At 40.4% G+C, this 19,702-nt stretch overlaps 1 protein-coding gene across 1 annotated transcript in view; it reads right to left on the reverse strand.

The window, feature by feature from the left end:
- Positions 1 to 2,505: 2,505 nt before the first annotated feature.
- Positions 2,506 to 19,702, reverse strand: part of LOC307251697 (dolichyl-diphosphooligosaccharide--protein glycosyltransferase subunit TUSC3-like) — a 75,309-nt gene continuing 58,112 nt past the window's right edge. The window contains exons 7-10 of the mRNA XM_080029094.1: positions 15,262 to 15,325; positions 13,410 to 13,484; positions 4,720 to 4,810; positions 2,506 to 2,723 (exon numbers count right to left, since the gene is read on the reverse strand). Coding sequence (XP_079885220.1) covers positions 2,708 to 2,723; positions 4,720 to 4,810; positions 13,410 to 13,484; positions 15,262 to 15,325 — 246 coding nt within the window. The 3' untranslated portion in view covers positions 2,506 to 2,707. The remainder of the gene's footprint in view (positions 2,724 to 4,719; positions 4,811 to 13,409; positions 13,485 to 15,261; positions 15,326 to 19,702) is intronic.

Genomic DNA, 19,702 nt, shown 5'->3' on the forward strand with positions numbered 1-19,702 from the left:
AGGCTACAGAAGATATTTGAAAGCACTACACATGCATTGTAGGCTATTCAATTAAATTTGTGTCAGCAAAACCATGAATGTTCTCTTTTACTTTACATAAAAAAATAATGCAGAAAAGGCACACATTGCTTCATAAAAATTCACCAGAATGCAGGAAATTAAGTGTTTAATGCTCAACATTTTCTGGGGGGGACCACAAGACCCCCACTGATAATGTCCACACCCAATGTTTAATCAAAACCTGCCCTACGACTTTGTAATTCATGAATTTGTTTATTTTAATAAGACTTTTGATGTTTTATCACATTTTCCAATTGTCTTTATTTCTGATTTATTATGAACAATATGTAGACTTGCAGGACACTAGCAAAAATGAGTGGGTGGGAGAGAGGACACGGTTTTGGGTCCCTCGGCCAAACAATCTCACTCCAAATTTTTGGTGAACTTGGCAGCCCTGTTTATATTAATGTAACCAGGTTATATTCAATATACTTGGCAGCTGATGTCTGTTTTCACATAGCATACAATTCAAACACTAGTTGTGACAAGCAGTCTTATTCAAACCTTTAATTAACAGGTACTCCTTGTAACGGGAGTTGTGGCTAATATTTAGCATTCAAAGAGTGACTTTTTGAAGCAGTAGAGAGATTACTCCATATGTCATTCTGTCTGTTATTCTCCAACTGCCCTCTCCCTAATTTCCACATTGATTTCGCTCCGTTTGCCAATACTTATCCCCCCTGAAGGTGACATTTGTTCTGCTTATTTCCTCCACACCGTAAAAGGCCAACCGTTGACGGGTAGCAGATGTTCATTTCCTCGACGGTGACGATCAGCTCTGTTGCAAGGTTTTTGTTCGAGTACACCAAAGTACCTTGAGCTCGATGCCAGAGCTCAAATGAGTTATTGCTGTTATTGTTTACCCACTCTTGAGTGAGGAAGTTGTGTAAAAACATATAAAGGGCAGGTGTTATGATTTTCTCTCATCTATTACAAGGCCACTACGCTCTATGCACTCTCTTTCTGAAGGTAGTTATTTTGATTATACCATCTTCCTGCCTTGAACAGGAAAGAGCTTTCAGTATGCCTTTGAGATTAGAGAGTCATTGTCTGCATGAAGCCGCACATTCAATTTCCCAATACACGATTCAACAAGTCAAAAGCCAACTGAATGATAAGATTTTTAATAAGTTAAGACTATTGCAGTTCTACAAAAACAAAAGTGAAGTTAAGAATGATAAACTCGCTGCAAGTGCGGCAGTGCCATGCAAATTCAGTGCAGTGAAAAAGCTCCATGTATATTTTTGTTTTGGTAAAATCAGCTTACACACACACAGATATATATAAAAAATAAATTGACAAGAATAGAAAGACTGACAGGGAATATTTGTATTACATTTGTCAAAACGTTTGTCAAATGTGCAGCTGCACCATTCCTCGTCCGCCCACGCACATCTTGTTACATAAATGGTTTCAATGCTCCGGCCCACTCAGTTTTTAGACGGCAGTCCACCAGTGAAAGAATTAGGAATGCATGTATTCTCTAAATGACCTATGCTTCTCACACTCAGCAAGAAAAAGTTGGAGCACTTGCAGTCAGTCTTCTGTGAACTCAGATTACGTGCTACTGTAATTTGCCAGTGCAGGGGGAAAGTGGATGTTCATTTAATGCAGCAAAAGTAAAAGCCTGTGTCTCATATTGGTAACATTTTACTTTCCTTTCCTTTTTTTTATTGAACTACGACCCCAATCTTTAACTAAAATCATCAAAATGGTTTGTGCTGCCTCAAAATAACTGTAATTTAGTTGTCAGTTAAAATACTTTTACCCGGAGAAAATTTTCGCATGAACATTTTGTAAGATTACAGGGATGAAGACAGGAAAATAACATATTTTGGACTTGGTCCAAGAAAATCTCTAGCAAGCAACAACCACACAGTGTGTGGCACCAGCAGTAGGTGTAATGTGCACAGTCTGAGTACAGGCTGTCTCAGAAGCTAACACCATTCATACTTAGATTACTTTAGCCTAAGAGATAAAGCCCTACCATCTATGAGACATGACTGGATTTATATGCGCTTGTATAAATCTGCACACTGCTCACTGTTCGACTCATTCATATTTTACCTCGAGTCTGACTGAGCTCCGAACGTACAGAAAAAGCTTTTTATCAGTGTTTCTCCAAAAGCTGTGTGTGTGTGTGTTGGCACCACGCAGTAGGAGACATAGATGTGACAAGCACTTTGAAAGATTGGATTTGTTAAGATATTTCACAACTAGTTAATAAGCTTCTCTACTCACTCATCATGAAACCTATATTCTCTGCTTCGGTGTTCAACTTTTACCAGAAAAAAAAAAAACATCTTTCTAGGCTTCTGTTTCACTACATTTTTATAAATAGGATCCAACGCATGGATTACAAACACATCAGTCTCATTTCATATCTAACCTACACAGACTATTCATCCACCAAACGGAACCATAGAGAAACGCCAAACATACAGACACATGCCAAACACCTTTATTTTCCAGTGTTAAGAAGGAATAATTTATTTTCTAGTCAGCTCGCAGAGTTTATGATAACAATCGATAAAAAAACACAATGCACACAAATTAAAAACACTAAACCCCAGTATGCACTCTAAACCCAATAGTGGAACTGCTTCCTCCTCTTCAAGTATCTTCGCCACTCCTTCTTCTGCCTTTTTCACTTAATAAGGAAGCTGAGAGACAGAGGAGGATTAAACAGTGTTGAGAAGGGGGAGAAACGGAGAGAAAAAAGATTATAGTGAGTCAACAAGCAATATGTATAGTACATAGTCTTTCTGGGTTTGAATTGGGTTGCACAACACCACATTTTAGGCCCCAAAAATAAAACTAAAGCCCTGTGATGATACCATTTATAGAACATTTATGAACATGCTGACTGCACCTCAAACAGGTTCTGGAAGCAAATGCTGAGGATGCCCCTGTCTCTATCAACAACATTGAATAGTAGTTGCCCCGAAAAAGGTCAATATGCCTTTAAAGATTATTAAATTACAATCATTAATCCACTACTTCTTGCAGCTCAACATGTCAACTCGCTTTAGTTTATGGTCCTGAAACTTTCAAAACTATTTCCATAAAGTTTCCTGAAAAGAACTTTGCACCAATTATAGTAAAAACAAAGACATGGTTTAATTGCTGTACTTTCAAGGACTAACTCCCCATTAATTGCTTCCATAACCTAGATAATCTTAATCTCTCTTGTGTACAGGTACACACGCACCACTGAATATGTATGAATAATAATGTTTGCAATAATTAATTCATAAACCTGATGATTTCCTTTAATGATATCCCCCATTTCCCCCCGAATAGTTAGCAAATTACAGAGGTCTTTCAAAGAAACTTGGAAATTAGGAACATATTTAGCAATAATGTACCTATCAAAGAAAGCATTGCAAGTATTATAAAAGGACTAAACACCCCATATATGGATTTAATTTACTAAACAACAATCATTGGACTTTAAGTCCCTTTACTGAGCTGGCAAAATAAAATGTTTTCCCAACAGGTCACCACATGGTTCAATGTCAATGAGGGTAAATGAGTTGACCCGGTGAGTTGCCCTTAAAGCTCCCATATTATACACTTTTCGGTTCTATTATACACCATATTATATGGTCTTAGTGGTCCCTGATACGTTTTTCTTTAATTGTTTGCTGAAAAAAACTTTCAGATAATTTATTGTACTATGCTGATGTTCAGCTAATCTCACAATGGCCTATTTTTTAAAAAGAGCTGCAGCTCCCCTCGTAAATATACAATCTTTGAGCTGCCCCCGCCCCCTGTCCGGAAGCGAAGCCAGATACGCCTCGCCCTCTGTCTGTCAGGGCCGTGGACCAATAAGAAATAGGGGTGTGGGCTGGACAGTGGAAGCTTCTGGCTTTCCAGTTTGTGAGGTCAGAAAAGGGGAAAATTCTGACTGGAGTATATTGGGGGGGAGGGGTGGGGGTTTCAGAAAGGGGGAGAGTGAGAACAGGAGAGATTGTTATTTTTTTAAATATTTTGGCAGTCTCTAGGCACACCGTGGACCCATGGATATGTTAGAACACATTTAAAAAGTGCATTTAGCATAATATGTGACCTTTAACATTTTGAAACCTTTCACGGTCCAGAAAGTGAGATTCTGCGGCTAAAAGTTCTGGTGGTGTGCCCAAATATCCTACAGCTACTCCAGTGGAGGTGAATTGGGCCCAGACTCTGTAGACGTGTAGAATGTTTTCTGTCTCACATTAAATCTTTTAATGAAGTGGCGGCCATCCAAACACATTCACCATATGACGACTAACATCCATGAGGGAACCATGATTTTGATTATTCAGGATATATAAGCAAACGTGGATAGACTGTATATTGAGTGTACTGCAAACACGTCAAATAAGCGTCTGAGTCAACAAAGTAAAAACTGCAAATCTCTGCTGAAATGTTTCCAATTGAACATCTGTCTTCAGATCAGTAAAATAATGGGAATGGATGGATCCTGTTTTGGCCTGGATTTTTTTTGCACCGTGTCTGCAATAACTTGGCAGTGATTTTATGTCAACTTCAATGATTTTAAGATTCATTGTATGCCTGTATGTTTAGCGTTTGAAATAGCAGTTGAGTAAGCTGGATGAAACTTGTGCAAGCATCCTTACAGTGGTAGCCATACTGTATGGTTGCCATAGTTACCTGTAGGGGTATCCATGGTACTTGGACCTGAAAATGGAGAGCAGGAAGCTGAAGAAAAACACCACCAGGCCAAGGCCAACCAGGCAGATGACTGGAAACAGACACAAACACACACATTGTCAAAACAATCATCAAAACCATTTCATGTAGGACACATTTAACATTTGAATTGTACATGAGATAAGAGTATCAGAAAAATGTATTACATTTAAATTGATTCCAGTCATAAAAATAAAATTAATTATATAAAGAAGCTGCTTATTCCTCCCTAAAACTAAAGTTACTATAACTATCATGATTTTGAGATTCCTTTTTTTTTTTCAATATTCATTAGGTCCTGCAAATAGCCTGACAAAAGCAGTACAGAATGGCCTGTGAAAATATAGATTTTTTTCGGTCTAAAGGCAACCATTTATCTAATTACACGCAGATTACAACCACTGATGCAACTCTTGGATCTCTGTTTCGAATTGAATGTGATTTTAGGGTTTAGACATGGTACACACCGAAAGCATCCTTTCCTTTTCATTTACACGTACAAACACGTGTAAGCACTTACACAGGCTTACATGTGCACAGCTGGCAAGTGGTAGGACATTTTCATATTTGACATTTGTTTAACTTCTTATAGAAAGGACGTTTGGAACGCTGACTGGCGCACCATGACAACATCCTTTAAGATCTACTTTTCTTCAATTAATCCTTCATCTTATGTGCCACTGTCGCTTTTTCATCATCATCCCCGTTGTCCTGCAGATCAGTTGTGCTTGCAACTATTATCTTATTCCCGCCGGCGGCAAATCTAAAGCAAAATATACATGAGCATGATCTTTAATCAGCAGAGGAATTGTGTGCGTCTGCGTGTGTGGGTGTACGCACACGCCCTTGTGTAGCGGCTAATCCTTGAGAAGCACTGTGTTAAATTAAACTGTCACCACCGACTGATATTGTTAATCAGGGATTAGGATGAGGACCTCTCCTGGAGACTAAATACTGAGATATATACATTTGTTCTCGCTACGTACGTGCGTGCGTGCGTGCGTGCGTGTGTGTGTGTGATAGTGTGTGCTGAAACTTATGTGTCAGAGTGAGAAAGGAAGCAAAGTCAGAAGAAAAAGATTTGGCCGGGAAAATGTAAAGACCGATTCAGTGGCAGTGTCAATTTGTGTCCCTCTAATTCAGGGCTCCAGTGGGTTGTGTGTTCTGTGTGTGTTCTGTGATCTACCTTGCACGTGTGTATAGGACACATTTTGCTGTCATTGCTCCCCGTCAGCTCCACTACAACTGTTCTACTTTCTTTCTTTCTTTCAATTCATTTGCATATCATACATTTATAATTCAACATAGGAATAATTGGAATTGTACACACATCCACAGAAACCTTAAAGCTCCCATATTATACACTTTTCGGTTCTATTATACACCATATTATATGGTCTTAGTGGTCCCTAATACGTTTTTCTTTAATTGTTTGCTGAAAAAAACTTTCAGATAATTTATTGTACTATGCTGATGTTCAGCTAATCTCACAATAGCCTATTTTTTAAAAAAGAGTTGCAGGTCCCCTCGTAAATATACAATCTTTGAGCTCCCCCCGCCCCCTGTCCGGAAGCGAAGCCAGATACGCCTCGCCCTCTGTCTGTCAGGGCCGTGGACCAATAAGAAATAGGGGTGTGGGCTGCACAGTGGAAGCTTCTGGCTTTACGGTTTGTGAGGTCAGAAAAGGGGATAATTCTGACTGGAGTGTTTTTGGGGGGAGGGGTGGGGGTTTCAGAAAAGGGGAGAGTGAGAAAAGGAGAGATTGTTATTTTTATTGATATTTTGGCAGTCTCTAGGCACACCGTGGACGCATGGATATGTTGGAACACATTTAAAAAGTGCATTTAGCATAATATGGGACCTTTAAGGGACCTTCCTGTACTGTGTTAGTGGTTATGACAAATGCATCTATCACAGGCCCACGCGCACACACACACACGAGACCCCCCCCCTCCGGAATCATGTTGCGTGTGCATGCACACTGGTACATTCATATTCTTGTGAGGAGCAAAGTGCATTAGCCACAAGGGTAAGTTGTTTAAAACTATTTTTTTTAGGTGAGAGGACATATCTAGGGGTTATATTAAAGTTACACCGCTAAATGAATTCAAGACAATGTTCTGGCAAGTATTGTAATGCAAAAAGGCTGCGAGTGTGTGCGACATTGGCTTAGTGACTTGATTGAGAGCACTGCATATTTGAGAGTGCATCTCCAGGGAGAGCCCTCCTGCCCCTGTGTTCCCTGGGCTGAGCTCCACGTATGTGCCTGTGAGTGCGTGAGCGACAGAACGTCTGTGTGTCTTCATTAAGTATAGTGGAATATATTTCCCAGAGCTCATCAATTATGACTCAGAGGTATCTTAGTATTCGTCCATGGATAATGACTGACACAGACACACACACGCGCGCGCACCATGCTAATATGCTAAGTGATTTATGACCTTGGCGAAATGACAACTTGCTTAAACTGAATGTATTCCCTAAATGACAAAGGTGGTAATCCCTCTTTTGACTGTATGACTTGGCTCAATTCAAATCATGATATATTGGCATGGGACAAAAAAATAACATTTACATTTCCCGAGCATGAGAAAGCCAATAGACATATTAAGTTGAGCCTTCCTCATTAGGAGGGGAAACATGAATGCATATTGTGATGCTAAACGCTTCTTAACAGTTCATTATTTGATAAGCAACATGGCGTTAAGAGACCGACGTAACCTTAGGATACGACCATCCACAATCGTTTCAATGTTATTACGCTAAACTGTAACAAAAAAGCCTGCTGCTCTTTTTGGATGGCTTCTTAAAGCTTATGCGGAAAGCAATTTCCTCCCTTAAATTATTTTTAATTACAAAATAACTTAAAGAGATCCTATTATACTACTTTTCTGGTCTTAATTTCTTGTTAAAAACTGCTATAGAGCAACCTGACACGAATCACATCACAAAAAACTATGTAGATTTTCGGGACACTCTTCCTCTTACCCTAGCGAGCACAGCAGTCTCTCTCTACACACTGCTTTGAGCTTCTCCGCCCCTCCCCCCCCCTGCAGCAAACCCCACTCCGTTGCGATTGGTTACCTTCCTTCCAGCAGCGGGAGATTTTCAGGAAGGTGGGGGCATGCAGCCGGAGTTTGCCTGAGCAGCATTACCATACATGGAAACATCCGGGTACGTGACTCACGATACCCGGAAATTTGAACAAGTTATTTCTCGACCGGCTGCCATAGTGTTTAGTGCTCTGCATAGCCACCCCAGACGGTCAGCAGGGAATACGTTAAAATGCATGTACGTAATTATTTGATACGCTAGTATGGTTAAACATGACTATAAATCATTATAACAACGTTTATAGGTCATAAAAGTCGAAAAGTATCATAGGTCCTCTTTAACATTGTTAGCAAAATTATTTTTCTTATTTTCTATGACCAATTTACTTTATTTGATATTTTGACATCAACACCCTTTCTGAATACCTTGGTGGTTCACGAGTCTGCGAGAGGAGTAGTTATTGTGTAGTATCTCCAACTAAGGAGCTTAAAGAGGACCTATTATACTACTTTTCTGGTCTTAATTTCTTGTTTTACACTGCTATAGAGCAACCTGACACGAATCACATCACAAAAAACTATGTAGATTTTCGGGAAGCTCTTTCTCTTATTTTGGCGATCCAGCACGTCCTGTCAACACTTGAGTGTGTGTGCTTCGGCAATCTCCGCTCCCTCCGCCTGTGCATCGGCCATCTCCGCTACCCTCCCCCCCTCCTGCAAACCCCACTCCGTTGTGATTGGTTACCTTCCTTCTGGAACACTTTCAGTGGCGGGAAGCGCGAGCATGGACCTATAAGGGCGCGAGGCAGACGCGAGGCAGACGCGAACAGGGAAGTGACAGCATTACCATACATGGAAACATCCGCGTGGTGACTTCACAAAGTTACATGCGACGTCACAAAGTTACAAAGGGTAGACCGCTTTGAAGACGTGACTTCTCGACTGGCTAGAATAGTGTTTAGTGCTCTGCACAGACACCCCAGACGGTCAGCAGGGAATACGTCGAAATGCATGTAAGTCATTATTTGATAATTTAGTATGGTTAAGCATGACTATGAATCATCAAAACAACGTTTATAGGTCAAAAAAGTAAAAAAGCATCATAGGTCCTCTTTAATAAAGCAAGATATCATAATTATTTATATTGGTCGGCTGGAATCCATTTTGACTCCAGTGAGGGCATTTCACCATGGGTGGCGGGTTGGCTTGCTATAAAGTTGACTGCGCTGTATGTATTTATCTTTCACACAACCATCTCAATTTTTTCCTGACGCTTCATTCCCCTCCTTCACATTTCACACCCTCCTTCCTTCTGTCTAGCTCATTTTGTAACTACATTCACTCGCTCACTAACTCCTTTGCTGCCATTTCTGATGCCGATGCACACGGAAGCTGCAGATAACTTCCTGTAGCCGCACTCAGCAGTATGGGAGCTATATGCCAGGGATTTAACACGCACATCCAGTGATTACACTACCATTCAAGCCTAATCCTCTCTCTATGACTGACAGGCGACCTTTTTTCAATGCGGTTCTATAAAGCATTTATTTAATTTGTGCATCCGTCCATATGTGCGTGTGTGTCATCTGAATGGCAGTGGTGTGTGTGGGAAATGGAACTGTTTATTCCATGCGAGTGTCCGTCTTAATACTGCTCGTGCTTTACGTAACCGGTTTCTGTAAGAATGAGTATGCCTGTGCTACAGTAACATCATGTAATCTTCAACACGTGTTTGCTTCAGTTTATAGAAATGAGCAGGCGGTAATCATCCAAATAAAAAAAGTTGAAGGAATGTATCCGGTACGATGAAAAAATACCAGTTCCCACACATGGGAAGAAAAGGAAAGTAATGGGAGAAAAGAGCCAATTGATAAATGTCCTTGTGCTGCACACGTGATAGGTCAGCATTTCAATTATGTGAGCATGTGTGGATATGTGATATGTGCATAAATCTATAAAGATGTATGAGCGAGTTCCGTCCGATACAGAGATCATTTTAATTGCAAAGCTTTATCATCTCAAGGATAACTCATGGTACATTTTTTAGCTGCATGTGCATACGTGTGCATGCATGGCAACTGAAAGGCTTCTTGGGTTGCTTTTTCATCACACCGAATAACGATTATCTTGTGTATAAGTGTGTACCTGTGTTTAAGGTTGTTACCAGTATAAGGCCATCTAATATCTACCTCCCCTTCTCATAATCTAGAGATTAGGCAGACAATCCGTCTGGACAGTCAAGGAAAAGGTTGAACACCGGTATGTCATTAGTATATGTACCACCTCCTTTTTTGAAACGATGAACTGTGTTACAGCCTCAACACTTCCAGAAGACACTGATCAGGAGTTGTCAGGCACCCTCTGCCCTTCAGTGACAGCACGTCAATGGTTCCACATGGAGCATTTTTAAAGCTGGTCTGGCATTTCCATTTCCATGTCTGTAATCTTAAGTATTGAAATCCACACCATGAAGCCAGTGATGATCACAATTGAAATGTATGCTGAACATCTTAGCAATGGAGAGGGTGACATACTTTAACTCAACATGCGCAATACATCTTTCCCTCAGTGGCCTCTATACTATATTTGACATGGTATGCTACTTTCTTAATGTTTGGGGGGGATAATGTTAACGTAAATCATAACAATAAAAACACAAAGCGCTACTCATAAAAAAACATCTTCCTTGCTTATCAAATAAACACGGTGTGTGGAAAAGCTGGTCTTTGCAAGACTACCAGTAACAAAATAATGTGATACTGTACCAATTTGGAAACCTAACACATTTTATTAAGTGACATATCTTTAAAAGATCAAATTGCACCTTTAATAAAAAAGAATGCATTTTTCAAAGTAAATAATATGTTTTGCGTCAAACAGCATGGAAATCCTGGTTAGAACACGAACTGCTAAAAACTTAAAACAAACATTTCTGCAGAACAGGGGCCCATTATTGTTGATAACCTTACAGGGACCCTCCATTTCTTCATTCAAGAATGGAAAAGAGTGGGCGCACAAGGTTTCAAAACACATTTTACACTCAGAGACACAATTGCCTAAAAGTTTGATTTCATTTGAGATTCACCTTCAGTGCAATCAGCAAAGTGCACTTCTACTACTTACTGTGTGCGTGGTTGATTATGAATTGTGCTGGAGTGACTAAGGTTTTTCAAGAGGTTTAGGTTTGCATAGGAAATTCTCAGTCTCTCAAGAGCAGGTGCCAATATGCAGAGCTATATTTGTAGTTAAGAGCTATACATTTTATCAAGGACTGACCCTTATATAGAGTAAACAAGAGATAATAGCCATATTAATTATATCTTCAACCTACTCTGGTATATGGACTACTAGACCCTGGACAATCTCACCTCCACAGCTGTGGTCCATTACCAATTTTGCAGATTTGTACTTTTCACTCTGGACATTATTTTGTGTCATTCCGTTAATCTAACACTATTATTTATAATTATTATAAGAATAACGTTACTTACAGTATTCCCTTTATCGTTTAACTAATATTATTATGATTTCGCCAGGTACAGATATACAATGAGTTTGTAGTGGTTCAGATGAAGTGCAGCCTGGTTAAATGCCTCCTTACTAAGTAGCGTATAAGTCTAATTGATTTCTTATTTTCACAACTGAACTATTAGTGGTCTCAGGATTAAGTTGGGTAATTAAACAAACACAAAATAAATAACTGTCTTGTCTGGCCAAATCAAGTTAATTTTGATGAAGCCACATAAATCTACCTATTGGTCAACGTTTATCAAGCACAGCTCAAATACATTTCCATAGGGGTATATCATGGAGGACATAGAAACAATGGGTCTTTGTATGGCAAAGTTAGTCAAGCACTCCCAAAGCATACTGTAGTTGAGAATTCAGGGGCAGTTATGGGGCAGGTGAGGGGTCATCTCAGTGATTAACTGGAAAGTGAAATTAGTGCCTCTCATAGTCGTCGCTGCTTCTCCTAATTGACACTTATGCAAATACACATCACACTAATGAGAGAACTAGAATAATGGTTCATTTATGTGTGGTGTGTATATGTGTGCGGGCGCGTGTGTGTACGTACGTTTGTATCTATGTACAGGAGTTTCCCATCTCAACCATCTAAATACAGCATTTGCTTTTTTTAGCATTGTAATACAGTATGAATTCAATTAATTAAAAACCTCACTAACAGCGGACTAACTTCATCTCCTCTCTGCTGACCCCGACACTAACCCTCTTCTGATGGAATGCTCAAGAGGAGCTGAACATCATGAGGAATCACTTCTTACAGCTCAGTAAAGCAGCTGGAGAAACAACAGCCTGAGTCCAGCTCCCTCCAAGACATCCTGACTATACGTTAAAGGAGAGATTAGGAGGATGTCCTCAACGCTCGGCCCGAGATACTTTCAACCAATCAAAATAAACAGCTGGATTCAGGAGAGACAGAGGTGAAGGTAGCGGCACTGATAGAGAGAGATACAAAATAATCCTGCTCCATTAATTTTCATTTGTTTCAGAAGATTTCCACTGGCTGTTGGTAGGATTGTGAGATATCTTCTGAGGCCGAGGCATAAAATAACATTTGATTTTTTTTTTTTTTTTTTTGCATTAATGTATCCTTCATTATGTAAGTAACAGTGGATCCCCAGACCGTACAGTGAAGATTATTCACTTCAGGGGCTATTTAATAAGTAGAAAGTAGGCTTGATATTTGTGATGGAAAGCCTTCAGAGCTTTATAAAAAATAAAAAATAAAATCAAAGGTAGCTTGTGGAGATTCCCTCAGTAGGACTCTGGAGCAGTTGTTCTATAAAGAGGTTTCCTGTTTCATTTGCCTCGTGTTGTCTTAATACCAATAACTCATATTCATTTGTTTAAGAACTGCAACCCTGAATGTGCTGCCAAATGTTCTTAAACGGTCTTCAAGTGTGCCTACTTTTCGAACATAAAAGGTATTAATTACAGAAGGCTCAAGTAATGGGATATGTGTTATGACAAAACACAGGCATCGAGCCGAAAGCACAAGAGGAGGCTGAGTGTAAGGCATTTGCCCTATACAGTGAAACCAGGAGTGGTTGGGGAGCCAAGTGATGAAATGTTATTTTCCAGTGATGGAGAGTGGAAGCGAGAGGCCTCGCGAAGAAATAAGTGCTTATGAAGTTGGCGAGTGTAAGTCCAATTTAAAAAGAGGGGGAATCCTCTCAGCACTCAGGGTAAGTCTGACAGCCGAAAAAGGATCTCCCTGCCTTTGATGTTGCAGTCAGACAATGCCCTTTTCTAAGACATATAGGAGGCCAAACTGTCAACAACAGCCAGGAGATTTTTAATGTTAATACCAGAAATTGTGGTTTGCATTCAATGATATAAAAAGTCAACACATTTCTATTTGAACTATGGATGAGTGAATATGTAGGCTATGTGTAAATGTTTACCATATATCTTTCAAAAATTAACTATTGCGCGCGCACACACGCACACACCCTAAACTTGTGACCCTTTGCCTCACTTAGGATGCTCCACAGTTGAGGCAGTGCAGCTTTAAAAATGAAAGAAAAGGGACAGAAAAAGGAGAAACAACAGAAAACAATCCTCTCTACTTACTTCTCCTCTTGCCAACGTCTCCCTTGGAGGTGGCAGCCTCATTTAGCAGCACCATTCCCATGGTGATTGCGGCATCTGGCACAAGGTTGTCAAGGAAACAACACACTGGCATACGGGAAAAGGGAAACTCTGGAAGTACAAACTGCCCCAGGAAGAACTGCAGGACACACTTCTGCACTTACACACTTAGACACTCAAAACGTGTGGCTAGAATCACTCCACATCAGGCACAGTAACAGGTGTATGAGTGGCCACTTTCACTATATCAAGCAATCATGCGCAATAGACCTTAGAGAAATACTATCAAATTAAAGCTTCATGTTTTGTTGAGATTGTGGCAGAGAGGAATTTTTTAACTGTATTTTGTTTAAATCAGGGTTTAGTTAATGGTGTGTTGAATTGCATTGTTTTCTATAAAATAAAATGAAAAATTGTGCTGATTTTGAATCCCATTCATGCAAAAATAATTGCCACAAAGAGAAAAACGTAATGCAAAGATGTTGTGGGTAAAATCTGTTATGATATGCTTATCATATACGGATACATCTATAACCTGCAAATACATTTGACCCTTTTTTTGTCATTTCTATTCTCAATCTGCTGGGACTTTTGCAGATCCAGCATGGTAACATTGTTTGTATGTATCGGTGCCATGTAATAGTAGTATTTAACCATTGTTTCAGCGATATGACTTGCTGAACGTAAGACATAAACACATAATTATATACAGTTCATCAAATACTGTAAACATCTCTATTTTACAGAAGCAGGCAGTGCTCCATTCAACTCTTTAGCCGTTTTAAAAATCATTGCAAAAACCCAGCCTCCAGTGGCTTATAATTACATATTGTTTCCTTAAGCATGCTCTGCATACGAATCCACATAATCCATGTGCACAGCCTGACAAGTGATGCCAGGGTGTGAATGCATGCAAGATAAATTAAACAAGGTTACATCCATGGGGAAACTACATACAATGTGTTTACACCACCTGCACCGACAACACGGGGAGGCGTGGTAGCATTCCTGCAGGTGTAAATGTGTTCATTTAGATGTAATGCGATGGGCAGAGAATGAAGGAAATAACCGTGTGTGTGTGTGTGTGTGTGTGTGTGTGTGTGTGTGTGTGTGTGTGTGTTAGTGTGTGGACAAACAAATATTGCTCTGCAGCAGGTGCGACCTTGGCCCTGCTATTTCCCATGGGGACAAACACAACAGCCAGGAACGAGCAGTATCATTACCCACACACATATAAAAGCACCAGTGCAAGTACACACGGGTACACAAGCAGACAGAGAAGTAGACAAACACAAACAGAAATATCCATCCTGCCAAATAAGTACACAGGCAAAAAGACACACAGACACACAGACACACACACACACACACACACACACACACACACACACACACACACACACACACACACACACACACACACACACACACACACACACACACACACACACACACACACACACCCCCTATCATCAGCAGTTGAATTTGGAACAAATCAGGCAAGGAGGTGGAAGTTAAAAGGGGCAATCTCTTGTCTTTGTATTGTCTGTTTGTTCGGTCCAGCAGGCAGCCTCCCTATGGAGAATGCACACAAATGACAAAGTTTTTCGTGTCGGGAAAAACAAATGTAGCGGAAAACAAAATGCTGTTCGAGACACATAACAAGGTGCCTTCCCAGGCGTTGTGTGTGTGTGATCAAATGGGGAATAGAAAGAATGTGTTGCCAATATGAGATGTTGGGCCTATCAGAGAGCTCAATGGCTCTGGATAGTTTGAATTTAGCAGCGCCACGTTTCAATGCATGTCAAAACATGAGACGTGGGTGAAAGGATACTCAGGAGAAGGATGATGTGAGACTCGGCCACAAACTGAGCCTGACTGCTGCCATGGATATAGCTCTGTGGAGGAGAAAGGAGATAGGACATACATATTAGCTTGACCTTGTTCATTACAACCAACAAAAGATGATATCTTTGGTTAATATCCTAAGGATATGGAGTCGGGTCATGAATTGTGAAGAACAGGATTGTACAGAAAAAAGTTGGAAACAGTGAATAAAAAAAAAACAATCCCTGAAAATCATTAACCTTCTGTGATAAATGTCTTTGTTGTACATGAAGTTAGAGAAAGAGCAAACGACTGGCAACATCCCAAGGGAGACACTTGTAATGGCTTAGTAACATAACATGATAGCACACATCCCATACTCTTGAGAACAATCCCTCGTATAAGCCAGCCTGGACTTGATAGTTACCAAAACGGCCTGTACTTGTTCCTTTACTAATACTTCTTATATGCAGAATGGCAGCAACAACACAATTGTTTTGTGTGTGTGGTTGACTAATGGTTTTGTCCAAAGTATGAGCAATAATATGTCATTTGTGTGAGTGCAGATCAATTTAAGGGTACATGCACGCATGTTTGAGTGAATGTGTGAGAGAGAGTGTGCGTGCTTGTGAATGGTGAGTCATAAAGAGTTCTCCCATGTCATGCGTTGGTGTTTAGAGGGTGCTACCTTTCCATGAGTGGGCAGGGAGGTCAATGTAACCCCTCAGGAACACTCACAACACCATATGGTATTAACTCACATTCACTTCCCACCCTGTTCAATGATACTCCCACTGCTTAACCACCAAGCTCCTCTACATCCCTCTTTGAATGCATCTGTCCTGCATTAATGCTGCTACATTAGTAAAGAGTCGGTTGAACAACAATTCTTCAAAAAAGATGATCTATGAATATTTCTATTTATTTGAAGATTCACATTCATTCACTTGGAGTCAGTAATCTTGTGGTCGCAGGTGTCATTAATTTTTTTTTTGACAGGTTGCCAAATATCAAGAGTGTGAGTCTTATCTAATATTAGCCAGACTGAGGGCAGACGCCAGAGAAGACTGGAAGGAAAAGAGAGGAGAGTGGCGTCCTATTGAGGGTGAACCCTTTTTTCGTAAATGCTGTTATTGCTAATGGGCCTCATGGGACAAAAAAAAAACAAAAAAACCTCACCAAACAGTTCTGTGGCATACCAACACAAATTCAATTCACGCGCGGTCCAGATCTTGCATATTAGTCATTAAAAGATACTCTGTCTTTCTCAGGAAAACATAACACCAATGAAACTATGTTATTAAATTGAATTCCTCATGCTTCATGTCTCTGCCCAGTATTATCTAGGTGTGACATTACCTACTATATAAAGCTATACTATTCTCTCTGATAACTGTTACATTATTGCACATGAAATTGCCCTAAACATAAAGTCAATGTGACAGTGTTCAAATCTAATAGATACACACCTTGTCATGAGCAGATGGCATTCATCAGGCTGAAACTAAGAATGAACGACAGTTGTGTGTAGATATAAGAGTTTACTGAAATCAGACTGGGAAGAAACCGCATAGAAAATATGAATTGGAATATTATTTTCCTAAACTTTAAAATGAAGGTTATAAGAATATGAACAACATGTTCTTGCATTTAGGCCAGATGAGTGATACACTTTTTCCCTCAAGTATTTTAGTTTTGTTTCCGTTTGCATCAAAATGTTGACCTAAATGTTTTTGCAAGAAGTGGGACTCGAGCTGTGATAAACCGCTCCAGAGCGGCCCGAGACCATCTCTTTCAAGCGGTCCAGAGGCCAGTTGTATTATACTAAACAAGGCTGGTGTGAACGCAACGTAAAACATCACTTGAATGTGTCTGTTTTCATTCTCAATAGATCACTGTGTGACTGCAGGTACTGTCTCCGCCAATGAAGCACAATGTATACGACTCTCAAACTCTGCACGAGCGAGCTTCTTTGACAAGATGTCAGAGGCCTAAGGTCTGTGTGAGACGGGAGGGAAGCAGGGGGACAGACAAGGGAAGTCAAAAAGGGAAATATTGTGGACCCCGAGAGAGAGACAGAGAGAGACAGAGAGAGTGGAAGGACGTCTTTCAGTGTGTTTCACATTGTCGAATCCCTGCAGATTATTAGCATCTTTGTTTACGCCACATCTAGGGTCTGTTTTTTCCACTCAACTGGCCCCAGTGTTCATCTCTTTCCCTATCAAACAAAACTATGGATGGGGACTGGGGTGATGAATAGAAGATGACAAAGGAGGAGGAGTAAAGGGTGGACAGCTTTTTCTTGCTTCAATGAAGAGAAATTAAGAATTGTTTGCACTTGAAAGCAGACATAAAGACGACAAAAGCTCAAGGCGGAAACAAATGCTCCTGTGTGTCACAAAGACCTTATGTTCTGCATAAGCTGGAATTTTTGAATTGTTATCAATAAGCTTTCCTTATTGACTGACTAACCCTCGCTCTCTTATTAACAACATGACAAAAGGTTGTGTTTGGTTGTGCTGTTGTTCATTTGGAACTCGCTACAAAACAGAAACCGCAAGTGAAGCCCATAAGCGTCATAAGGAATTTATATTATGTGTTGTTGAATTAATTTAACCTGCACCTTAATATACTGGATAATGCATGCACATTGTAGTTAACTTCTGATCAATGTAAACACATTCATACAAATCCACGCAAATGCCTAGCCTGGCTCCGCCCGCCTACCCACTTCCGCTCAATTTTCATTTCACTTCAGTAGTCAGTCTGTGGGTGGGGTGTGTTAGTGGGATTCTGCTCGTCCAAATTTTTTGCGGTTCAATCAGCGATCAGAGCGAGCGGCTGAGAACGATGACGTCGAAGTCACGCTCCAGTTTCAGTTGAATGCTGCGTTCCTTTATACTCGGAACTCGAAAATTTCCGACTTGGTAGTTCCGAGTTCCGACCTGTCTGTGTTCCAGTGCATCTGCTCGGGAAAGTATGGACGCCTACAACCTTTCTCATCCAAATAAGTAAACGTTAGGCTCTAGCAAGTTACCGTTGCCAGGTACCGGTAGATCCATAAACTACAATATAGTGAAGTCGGAAATTCCCTATTTCCCTGTACAACTGAAACGCACCGTCAGAAGCTGGCTCATGACATACCTGACCAAACATGATGTGATTGGTTGGCTAATCCAGAGTGGCACTGGGCAGATTCAATAGTTTTAAACTTCAACAGACACCCGCCTCCAAGTGAGTGAACGTTTGCCAATTACAGCACTTCCAGACCTTCTGTACAAATGAAATGAAGTACGACGGTCTGGTTGGACCAGGCTAGCAAATGCCCTTATTGTAGAGACTTTGGAGAACGTGTTAGTACTTTGAAACAATGAGACTGCAATTGGGTTCAAAAGAGAGTGAGCTATGTTAATGCCATATACATTTTCACTCACAATGGAATCGGGTGAATTAATAATTTATTTAATTCTAGACTTAAAGCAGGGCCACCTTTGTAAAATGTTCTATGACTGTCCAGTAAAACACAGGGCCCGACACAAATACAGGGCAATGAGAGCAAGGAACTTGACACAGCTGTGCAACATTACAAAAGGCTCACTAACTAGCCCATATGCACACCTTAATTAAACGAGACAAGCTCTGTCACCCTTTTTAAAGATTGTTGAATAGTCCCTCTGGGAAATGATTGCTTAATCAAGTCCACTATGAGTAGATGAGGCCGCCGGTCAAGGGAAATTGCAGTCGGGGAAAAACTAAATGAGAAGAAACATCACCTAATAACTCCCTGAGCTTTGTAAAGCTACAGATTAATGAGAGACACCTGCTTCAGAATGGTTCTCTCATTATTAACACTAAACAATTGTAACTTTGTCTTATTTTTCAAGACACCGCCCTTTGCACGTTACCACTTTAACATAAACAGAAAGTGCAGATAGAGGCTACAAACAAGAGCTGTGCTTGGGGGATGAAAAATTCCTCAATCCATGGCCGGGCACTTCCAATTAATCTGATGGATTAGAATGCAGGAGTTCCATTCATTAGTGTGCAGAGCTGAGAGTGTGTGCGTTTCAGTGTATATGGCTGTGCATGTGTGTGTTGAAAACCAGCGAGTAAATGCGTGTTTGTGAATGAGACTGTTTGGGGAGAATTTGTCTTAATGAAAGAAAGTGCGTGTGTGTGTGTGTGTGTGTGTGTGTGTGTGTGTGTGTTCATTACAAAGATGTAAGACATCGAGGTGGTCTGGAAGTAAAAACAGCCACAGCATGTTTAGCTAACATTCCACGACTGGAAGCCCTAACTCTACAGTCACACGCTTGTTCTCTTTCTCTTACTTTGAATACACAGGTTTTCTATTCAGACCAACAAATACACTTGTTGTGAATAAGCCTATGCAAATATGGTTCAGTGGGGAACATAGCCAGATATCATATGAACAAGGTTGTGTTACA

Source organism: Ammodytes marinus (assembly GCF_949987685.1).
Source record: "Ammodytes marinus genome assembly, chromosome: 6".
Classification (NCBI taxonomy): domain Eukaryota; kingdom Metazoa; phylum Chordata; class Actinopteri; order Uranoscopiformes; family Ammodytidae; genus Ammodytes; species Ammodytes marinus.